The sequence below is a fragment of the Brassica rapa genome, chromosome A03 (assembly GCF_000309985.2).
Source record: "Brassica rapa cultivar Chiifu-401-42 chromosome A03, CAAS_Brap_v3.01, whole genome shotgun sequence".
In the NCBI taxonomy this organism is placed as follows: Eukaryota; Viridiplantae; Streptophyta; class Magnoliopsida; order Brassicales; family Brassicaceae; genus Brassica; species Brassica rapa.
Genome location: NC_024797.2, coordinates 119064 through 129452, shown reverse-complemented (window position 1 = coordinate 129452; position 10389 = coordinate 119064). Strand labels below are relative to the sequence as shown.

The following is a 10389-nucleotide window of genomic DNA, read 5'->3' as shown; positions in this document are numbered from 1 at the left end:
TCGTAAGTCGTAATAGCTAGCTAAAACAGAGCTCAAATAAGTGTGTATTAGGAAGGGTTGTGCAATCAGAAATTAAACACAAGCTATTAATTATGTTTAAGAGGTATGCTGAGACCACCACTCTCCAATATATTATGGCCCAATCCTTTATTAACAAAGGGCCCAGAAAAGAGAATAACAGATGGGCTTAGAAAAGGCCCTTTTAGGTGGAAAGACCGAGTATCCTTCATCGTCTTCGTTCTCCTCTTCCATCTTCTGAATTGGTCTTCTTCTCTTCGCCGACAGAGAGAGAGAGAGACCAAGGGTATAGAGTGTGAGTGAGTAGATCGCGAAAGGATATTAAAGATGGCTTCGACGGAAGGGCTTGTGCCCATCACCAGGGCTTTTCTAGCATCTTATTACGACAAATATCCTTTTCCTCCTCTTTCAGACGACGTTTCTCGGCTTTACTCTGACATGGCTTCGCTTATTCAGCTACTAGCCCTCCAATCTCCTCCTTCACAAGGTTCCATTATATCACTAATACTGCTGTGTGTGTGTGTGTTTTTTGTTTTTTTTTTTAATTTCCTCATATCGTTCCCTCCTCTTTATAGGGGAAGCTTCCCTAATCGAGGAAGCGAACCGAGAGCCTCCTCACAAAATTGATGAGAATATGTGGAAAAATAGGGAGCAGATGGAGGAGATATTGTTTCTTCTGCAACCATCTCGGTGGCCTGTTCAGGTGAATCGTTTTGTCCCCAACCTAAGCCTCCCCCTTCCTCTTCTTCTTGGTGACAACATCTCTCTCTCTCTTTCTCTCTTGTTTCAGCTTCGGGAACCTTGCACATCCGAAGATGCTGAATTATCTTCCACTTTGAGACATCTCAAGGACAATTTTGATAAAGCTCTGACTGCTATGATTTCCTTCCAGTCGAAAAACTCTGAGCGCATTTTTAGCACTGGTTAATTCTACAGCAGCACACTGTTTTTATTTTATACATAGAGAGAGAGAGAGAAACAGCCTCATAGTGACTATGTATTGATTTCCTTCTTTCTACAGTTATGACCTACATGCCTCAAGATTTCCGTGGAACGCTTATCAGACAGCAGAAAGAGAGGTCGGAGAGGAACAAACAAGCGGAGGTTGATGCGTTGGTTAGCTCTGGAGGGAGCATACGCGACACATATGCTCTTCTTTGGAAGCAGCAGATGGAGCGGTGATCCCTCTTCTTATTTGGGTTAATTTATTTACTTGCTTGTAGATGTATGTAGCATCTTAAAGAGACATGTTTTTTTTATTTTCTAGGAGGAGACAGTTGGCCCAGCTAGGCTCTGCCACCGGTGTCTACAAAACTCTCGTCAAGTACTTGGTAGGAGTTCCACAGGTAAGTGTACTATTTCTTGCCATGTGGGCTTCCCCATTCTTGCATAGAATGATTTCTTTAGTTGTTGATTCTTTTCCTTTCATCCATTGGTAGGTGTTGTTGGATTTTATTCGACAAATAAATGATGATGATGGGTACGTACCATGTCCTCATACGAAAATAAACAAGTCAATGAGTGTTTTTCAGTTTTCATAAAAAACTTTAGCTGATAGAACTGATCTTCTTGTGCAAAGGCCAATGGAAGAACAACGAGAACGTTATGGACCTCACCTATACAATCTCACAAAAATGGTGACGGCAATCCGGGTTTCCTTAACACTTCTTTGGGAAAGATATGATACTTTCAAACTGTAAGATTGTTCTATTTTATTTTCCCTTTTTTTTTTATTTTATTGTTGATAAATTTAGATTTCCTTAAATTCACACAAGTCAATAATCGTTGCGCTTCACGTGTTCATGAAAACTCTCTGTGAACTTTCCCGTTTAGAGGTTGTGAGATTTTGTTATATGTCGATGGGCAGGAATAAAAACCAAATGAATCTCCTGTCTGAAGCTGTTATCGTCTACACATCTGAGTTTGAAAGATTCATCACGTTTATCAGGTATCATCTTCCTTTCTAGAGTCGTGGTACTGATGTGCTGGATCACACAAACGTTGGGGGAAGTTGACTTTTGACACTTTCTTGCTGCACGAAAATTTCGCTGATGTTTATTTTAAGGCTTGTTTTCCTTTGTTTCTTTTTAGTAGTTTTCTAATCTCCTAATCCGATTTGGATCTGTTAAAGTTGTTGCTAGTATGTGAAGGCATTCCTTTTAAGTTTTGGAATAAGTCTAATAGAATACGATGTCGTTACTAGACATTCTCTCTAATTAGTTTTTTTTTGTTATCTTCATTTTTGATTAAATTTTTTTATTTCTACAGTTCCAACGTTACTTACGTTAGACGTCTTTAGGCATTGGTTTTATCAATATTAAAAAAATTAACGTTTTACTTTGCGTCTTTCCAGCGATGTATTTGCCAATTCCCCCTTCTTCATTTCAGCAGATACCGCTGGGACATTGGGCTCAAGGTTAGCTTCCATCATTCACAAGATTGTCTCTATAGTTCATTATATATGCTTTAAGAGTGTGTACTTCTTAGGGAAAATGAGGAGTACAAGGAGATAATCGTTCAAGCTGGGAGAACCTATGAGGTAACATGTTCCCCTCAGATGCTTTTGTTTATGAATGAAATTGAATGTTTGGCCATTCTTAGACTCTTTACACTAGTTCCGTCTGGAATTGTTAGTGTTTAAAAAGTGAAAAGTGATGTTAATGACATTAGTGTGTGGTATCCACGACTTCTGTTGGCATATATGAAACTATGAAACTCAAAGCATTAAGCAATAAGCACTTGCATTCGAGTCTTACACAAGTACATGGATGATTATATATGTGTATGTATATCATTGATTGATGTTTGTTGTTGTTTCTCTAGGTGTCATTGATGGTGGAATCCGAAAATTCGTATATTGCTTGGGATTTTTCTTTGGTGCAAGGCAAGATTAGCATGGTATTGCTTTTCGAACCTCAATTTGTTTCTCCACTATATAACCTTAAATCATTTGATTGCTTTTCTTGCTTGGTTTTGCTCTCCTCTTGAGAATTTTGTTTGATTATTATAGCCATAGGGATGTCTAGGTTGTTTTCCCTTAGAAGCTACTACAGTGATTGTTTGAGGATTCATGAAAATTGTGTTTTTTTTTCTTTGGATTTCAAGTCGAAAGTATCACAGATTGTCTCTGTCCGCCCTATTACCGATATAACATTGTATATGCTGATGTTTTTTTGGCTAGAATCTGGTTAGCTTTATTTTTGCACTTAGTTGAAAGCCTATATATCTATGTTGTAAATCTATAATGTGAAAGGCAGACAAGAACTGTTGTGTCTTGATAGGGGATTTGATATAAATTCTAAGCTAGGTTCTCTCACCTTCTGTGGCTGGTCCTCTGTTGTAATTCCAAATTATATTTACCAGGATATTGGATTTTGCGTGGAGTACATAAGTGCTTCAGGGGAAAAGACTGTGAGTGCGTTTATTAGTTTCTAAACTCTCATTAAACTTTAGTAGAATATAGTTCACACATTGTCTCACTCTTTAAGATATTGAATTCTGAGGTGTGATTTTTTATTTTTTGGTTGCAGCTTATATTACCTTACCATCGGTATGAAGCTGACCAGGTGAGTTCCATGTGCATATATGTTTTAATGTTTAATGTCATAATTTTATATGTGGAAGCTTGTGAGTTTTTTTTCTAGTTGGGTTGTTTAATAAGTAGTTCTTTTATGGGAAACTTATGAGTTATCTTTAGGATTTTAGCTGTTATTTTATGTGCATAGCTGTGTTGTTTAGTGTCATCGTTTCAGGATCAGCTATGTTTGTTCCTGCAGGGAAACTTCTCTACGCTAATGGCTGGAAACTACAAACTTGTTTGGGATAATTCGTATTCAACTTTCTTCAAAAAGGTAGAATGATAGTTACATTTTACGGGAGATAAAGTGAATTAGTATCCTTTTTTTAACTTTCTTTCCCATTGCTTTCACTAATGAGGATCTGTTTTATTTGTCTTTTCTTTTTTTAAAAAAAATCTTTGTCGAATAGACTCTTCGATATAAAGTAGATTGCATTCCGCCAGTAGTGGAGCCGACAAACTGAAAGTGGAAGCTGAAGGTGGATCAGAGGCATGAAAACTCATCATTTTTTGCACGAAGACATCAATGGAAAATCATGACCTCTTATGCGACTATTTTGTTTGCATTACCTCAATATCATTGCAGAGGAGGAAGTGAAAAGTGGCTACGTAAGTTAATTGTCCTACTAGATTCTTTGCTATTTGTGAGTCTGTGAATTATTTGCAAGTATTTCCAAATTTTCAAGAATTATATGATAAATAATATTTTAAAGTTTGTTTTGTGTACTCTTCTTGAAGAAAAAAACACTAAAGTTACTATAAACAAATATAGTTGTAAGTTTTTAAGAACCAAAATCCGGAGATATATTGTGTTATTGCCCTTCTTTAAGTCAGTTTCCTGTAGAATATTTAATAAGAAATGGCAATCCAGTATTTGCAAGGTTTTCCACGAGATATATAATAAACTCAGGAGCCACCCCTAATTTTAAAACATAGTATTCATGTGTTCCAAGCTACCTAAAACACACGCTCTGTTCGACTCCTTTAACCTGGATCATTATCCACCAACTAGCAGCAAACAAATGACAAAAGGACCGAGTCAATGCATCTTTTTTGTTTAATGTCTTAACCACTGATACATTACTCTGCTTAGAAGAAAACTAAAACCTTTAAAAACAACTTTCTCTACTCAAATTTCTGCTTGGTGTGCTCTTATTGGAGCATATTTGCTTCCTCTGATTTATCTCAATGATCATAATTATGTGAAACTTTCTGTTTCCACAATTTAATCATATGATACAAAAAGCTGTCACTACATATTATTTTTTAACAAGCCAAAAGTCAAGATGATTCCGACTTTTATCTTCTCTCTTTGGGTTATGAATAAGTCAAGATATTTCTGTTGTAGCGAGAATGTTTCAAACAAGTGCCCAGTGTTAGTAAAAGTCTGTCTATCAAGAGAAAAGAAGGCAATGTAATCTCTGTGTGTTTATGTACAGACGTAGATCTGACAATGATGTGTAATGACATTTACTTCTTAAAAGAGAGAAGAAAAAACAAGCAATAAACAAATGTCAACTGTTGGAGGAGGATATGGTTGAAGTAATAATGTCCATTGGGCTGTTTCTGTTTAAAATAAAAGTTTGAATTTGTCATACTGCAGGAACACAAAAGAATTCCTCCAGTCCCAATGGGTGGGGTGGGGGAGGAGGAAGAGACTTGGAGAAATCCTTTTAAACGGTTCCAACACTCAGTATTTACATATAAATATTGCAGCAAAACCACCAACTTGAGGGTTATTGACAGTTCCGTTTTGAGTATTTTAAGCTCATCGTTGCTTGCATCTGTATTGAACTTCCTTCCATATATACTGGTCCTTTTTAAAGTGGTATTATCATTCCTCTCAGCATTTCAAGGTGGTGGTAATCTCTGAGCAAAAGAAATAGTAATCTGGTTTATAGAACAAAGCTGACAAAAAGATATAAGAGATTATGAGTGCGGTCGGCCTCGTTCTGCTGGTGTTGTCTTCTTGTTGCTTGTCTTTGCTGGATTCCCAACAGATCACTCATCCTCTTGATGGTACGGTACTCTATATTTCTCTGAGCAGTCACCGTATGTGTAAACAGTGATGAGTGCCGCTAATGAGGTCTTTTATGTTGTTATGGTTGCAGTTAGTGCTCTGCACGCTGTTCGTCGCAAACTGAAGGACCCTATGAATCATCTTCAAGACTGGAAAAAGACGGATCCATGCGCCTCTAATTGGACTGGTGTTTTCTGCATCGCTGATCCTTCCGATGGCTATCTTCATGTTAAAGAGTTGTACGTTATAGATTTTCTTCTTCTGTAGTTTTAAATTGACAAAACCAAATAATAAGTTGAGAATGTTACGTGCTGTTTCTTTGGATTGGTCAAATGACGCAGGCGGTTGCTGAATTTAAACCTCACAGGAACACTTGCACCTGAACTCAGCCATCTAGCGAACCTCACCATATTGTATGTGCAATGTTTTCCTCAGAGCTTTGGTTTACCAACCGAGCGTCTTATTTTTGAAAAAATATAGATTACCTGATTCACAGGAACTTCATGTGGAACAATCTAACGGGTCAGGTTCCACCAGAAGTAGGCAACTTGACTCATCTCATCTTCTTGTAAGCAGTCTTTGATCATTTTTTTTCCATCAACTCGCACTTCCCCTGGTTTGACCGCATCACTTAAAAGCTTTTTTTTTTTTTTTTTGGTGCAGGCTGTTAAGTGGAAATCAACTGACGGGGACTTTGCCTCAAGAACTCGGCTCTCTTTCCAATCTCTTAATCCTTCAGATAGACTACAACGGCATCAGCGGAGACCTTCCAACGTCCTTAGCAAATCTGAAAAAACTGAAGCACTTGTGAGAGATCTCCCTTTCCCTCTTCCTTCTTCTAACAAACCCCAATTTGACATCACTTGTACTTTTCTTTGCTTAGCCACATGAACAACAACTCAATCACGGGTCAGATTCCCCCTGAGTACTCTTCCTTATCTGACGTTCTGCACTTGTAAGTTTCTTGATTACATGTAAAACTTGATCATGATCGGTATTCAAATCTAATTAATTCCCATGGATATGTCTTGTGGTGCGGCTCAACTTTTTCTTTTTGCAGCTTGATGGACAATAACAAGCTAACTGGATATCTTCCACCTGAGCTCTCTCAGATGGCAAGCTTAAAAATTATGTAAGTTTGTGTCTCCAACTTCTTATTAGAGGCGACCCACTTTCTTCCAAGTTCAACTTAATTTGCTCTTTACAGACAACTGGACAATAACAACTTTGTTGGGACAGAGATCCCATCTTCCTATTGAAAGATACCCAATCTCGTCAAACTGTAAGAAGCACAACATAGTTGAGTTTTTTTTCTTCCTGTTGCTTACTGATTTGGTTGGTTACACCATAAACAGGAGTCTCAGAAACTGCAATTTAGAAGGACCCGTTCCTGATATGAGCAGATCACCGGTTCTCTATTACTTGTGAGTCACTTAAACAGGAGAAAAATAGACAATTAGCATTATTCCATGGTATGTTGGTCACTGATGATTTTTCTCTGCTTCTTCTTATACAGAGATTTATCTTCCAACAAACTCACAGGAGAGATTCCCAACAAGAGGTTTTCTGGGAACATCACAACTATGTAGGTTCAAAGCCAAGTCAAGAAAATGGATATATGTCGTTACATACAAAATGAAGTAGTGCACTTGTTTATTGTATGCAGTAACCTGTACAACAATATGCTCAACGGATCCATCCCTTCAAATTTTTCAGGCCTTGCACGTTTGCAGAGACTGTAAGATCCACCTTCTGTCTCTTCTCTTGTTAATAATAACTCAAGGAGAAGAAAACAAAAAAAGAAGACAAAGAGTACTGGTTATCTAATTTTTTCAGGTCTCTGAAGAACAACAACTTAAGCGGGGAGATTCCTGTGATATGGGAGAAGATTAGCTTTACTGCAGAGGCGAAACTGATCCTGTCAGCATATATACAGAAGACATTGATGATCAATTTTTAAACAAGATTAGTGCTGTTTTTTTTTTCTTATGTTAATCGGAACAACTTGCAGGGACTTGAGGTACAACTTGTTTACAAATGTGTCAAACGTTCTAAACCCTCCTTCCAATGTCACGGTCAAGTAAGTTTGGGGTAAATGTGACAAAAGAGTTAGTAACGTGAATAGATAGATAGAGAGAGAGAATCATCAGTTCGTTTGTCTGTTTGTGATGAGCAGGCTTTACGGAAACCCAGTTTGTGCAAGAGTAAATGAGCCAAACATAGCTGATCTCTGTGGCGTCTCAACAGCAGTAGACGTGGTGGAATCTCCTGGAAGTTCTTCGGACAACTCGAGCAGCACGGGAGAATGCAAACGACAATCCTGCCCCGTGAGCGAAAACTACGAATACGTGATTGGTTCTCCAGTTCCATGTTTCTGCGCTGCACCAATTGGGATTGGACTTCGGCTTAGGAGTCCAAGTTTCTCTGACTTTCGACCTTACACAGTGGCCTATATGCTCGATGTGGCATCCAATCTCGGGATAAATCTCTATCAGCTGTCTATTGAATCATTCTCGTGGCAATCGGGTCCAAGGCTAGCCATCAACATGAAGGTTTTTCCAGATTTGAACAGTAAATTCAACTCAACGGAGCTTCCACGCATTGTTGACTTCTTTGCAACTTTCTCGCTGGATACCGACGATTCTCTTGGCCCCTACGAGATTATCTATATCAACCTCCTGGGTCCTTACAAAGACGGTAATAGTATAATAATAGTGTCTTGTCTACTCAGCAACTTTAACAAAATCCTATTGTGTGAACCAAAAGAGTACGTAAAGTTTTGTGTGTGTTGCATGCATGTAGTTACTCTCAACTTATACCCGAGTAAGTCGGGAATGAGCAAAGGTGTCAAAATTGGAATCATTGTAGGAGGAACCATTGCTTTCTTCCTTGGCTTATCCTTTCTAGCATTGCTCCTCTTCTTCATCAAGAGAAAAGCTAAGCATGTCCAACAACAACAAGAGCCGAGTAAGTGATGAGAGTCAATTTATGTTTGTGAATCAACAGACTAATTAAAAGATTTACTTATTTACTTTCTCCATTATCTTAATTTCTCCCTTGGCTTAGTCCCTAAATCTCCAATGAACATGGAAAGCGTGAAGGGTTACAATTTCATGGAACTTGATACAGCAACAAGCAGTTTCAGTGACCTGTCTCAGATTGGCAGAGGAGGCTATGGGAAGGTCTACAGAGGGCATTTACCATGTGGCCTGATTGTGGCGGTCAAACGTGCAGAGCAAGGATCTCTTCAGGGCCAAAAAGAGTTCTACACAGAGATCGAGTTGCTCTCACGGTTACACCACCGAAACCTTGTTTCTTTGCTTGGCTACTGCGATCAGAAAGGAGAACAGGTGAACGAGAACTCATCATGCATGCTGTTTGTTTATTCTCTTGTCAAAACGTACGTGTCAAACTGGCCTTGTTATGTGACACTATTTCAGATGTTGGTATATGAGTTCATGCCCAACGGTTCTCTTCAAGACGCACTCTCTGGTAAAAGAATTAAGAAGAAGATCACACCTCCACATCCTTAAATCTTGAAATTTTTTGTGATGTTATAAATATGTTCTCTATCCAATGAACGCAGCGAGGTTCAGAGAGCCGCTGAGTTTCGGGCTAAGATTGAGAATAGCACTGGGGTCAGCGAGGGGGATATTGTATCTGCACACAGAGGCGGACCCGCCAATAATCCATCGAGACATCAAACCCAGCAACATTCTTCTGGACAACAAGATGAACCCTAAAGTGGCAGACTTTGGAATCTCAAAGCTCATAGCACTAGACGGTGGAGGTGTGCAAAGGGATCACGTAACTACCATCGTCAAAGGCACCCCTGTATGTCGTTGTTCCTAATAATAAGTTATATCCTTCTTCTTCTTCTTTTTGGACTAACTAATAAATAAAGATGCTTCTAACGTAAATATAATTTTAAACAGGGATACGTGGATCCAGAATACTACTTGAGCCACAGGCTGACAGAGAAGAGTGACGTGTACAGCATGGGGATTGTGTTTCTGGAGATTCTGACAGGAATGCGCCCAATCTCACACGGGAGGAACATCGTCCGAGAGGTGAAGGAAGCGTGGGAAGCCGGGATGATGTTGTCGGTGATAGACGAGAGCATGGGGCAGGACTACTCTGAGGAGGGGGTGAAGAGATTCATGGAGCTGGCCATCAGATGCTGCCGGGATGACCCAGTAGAGCGCCCAGGGATGCTGGAGATCGTGAGGGAGCTCGAGAACCTGTTTACAAAGGAAGAGAAGCCATATTCAAGCCCGTCGGTGCAATCCTCTGCTTCAGGCTTCTTCGCTGCAGGGCTTGGCTCTTATAATAACCACAGTACATTCTCACAATTCACAGCTAACGAACTCGTCAGTGGCGTCATCCCCTCCATCGCTCCCCGCTAATAATATTTCTTCTTTATTGTGTGTTCAGTTCTTTAGGTGTGCAGTTTGCTTCCCCGTTCTCTCCTACTTATTGTATTATATAAGCAAAACAATGAGGAAAAAGCCAATAAAGCTATCATCTTTCGAATTCTAGACTTTATAATAAATAATAATTGCCTGCTTTTCTTTTCTTTTTTTTTTCTTCTAAAAAAGACTGAGAAAGGAGTTGACTTGTTGTATTGAGAAAGAGGACCCACAATACGACACAACCACAAACACAAACAAGACCGCGTCTGGGTTTCAATTTGTCGCACGGCACGAATTGCTGGCTGGGAGTCAACCCAGTTATGAAATTTTACCACTCGAGTGAAAAAAGGGTTCAAGCTTTC

The 10389-nt window shown here is 39.1% G+C and overlaps 2 protein-coding genes across 4 annotated transcripts; both read left to right on the top strand.

Annotated features, from left to right (window-relative positions):
* Nucleotides 1-218: 218 nt before the first annotated feature.
* LOC103855392 lies at nucleotides 219-5434 on the top strand. Of its 3 annotated transcripts, XR_004456883.1 has the most exons (16): nucleotides 220-505; nucleotides 594-721; nucleotides 809-941; nucleotides 1040-1196; nucleotides 1286-1364; nucleotides 1458-1498; nucleotides 1598-1714; nucleotides 1886-1966; nucleotides 2372-2434; nucleotides 2506-2557; nucleotides 2842-2916; nucleotides 3382-3429; nucleotides 3549-3584; nucleotides 3795-3869; nucleotides 4006-4204; nucleotides 5199-5434. XR_004456883.1 is itself a non-coding variant. In XM_009132365.3 (15 exons), exons 1-15 carry the CDS (start codon nucleotides 346-348, stop codon nucleotides 4057-4059), a joined length of 1299 nt encoding a protein of 432 aa, XP_009130613.1. In that variant the 5' UTR covers nucleotides 220-345; the 3' UTR covers nucleotides 4060-4362. The 3 variants fall into 3 exon arrangements, 1 of the variants encoding a protein (XP_009130613.1); XR_004456884.1 differs by lacking the exon at nucleotides 5199-5434 and having other exon boundaries at nucleotides 219-505; nucleotides 3382-3433; nucleotides 4006-4203; XM_009132365.3 differs by lacking the exon at nucleotides 5199-5434 and having other exon boundaries at nucleotides 4006-4362.
* Nucleotides 4114-10185, top strand: LOC103855391 (probable LRR receptor-like serine/threonine-protein kinase At5g37450). The gene is given in 21 exon segments (XM_018657603.2): nucleotides 4114-4204; nucleotides 5199-5340; nucleotides 5443-5614; nucleotides 5707-5854; nucleotides 5957-6028; nucleotides 6112-6183; nucleotides 6279-6422; nucleotides 6499-6570; nucleotides 6676-6747; nucleotides 6823-6897; nucleotides 6971-7039; nucleotides 7132-7200; nucleotides 7282-7353; nucleotides 7452-7535; nucleotides 7627-7695; nucleotides 7792-8312; nucleotides 8418-8582; nucleotides 8682-8965; nucleotides 9056-9107; nucleotides 9202-9449; nucleotides 9551-10185. Coding segments are annotated over 19 exon segments (2847 nt in total). The 5' UTR covers nucleotides 4114-4204; nucleotides 5199-5340; nucleotides 5443-5526; the 3' UTR covers nucleotides 10022-10185.
* The last annotated feature ends 204 nt before the right edge of the window (nucleotides 10186-10389 follow it).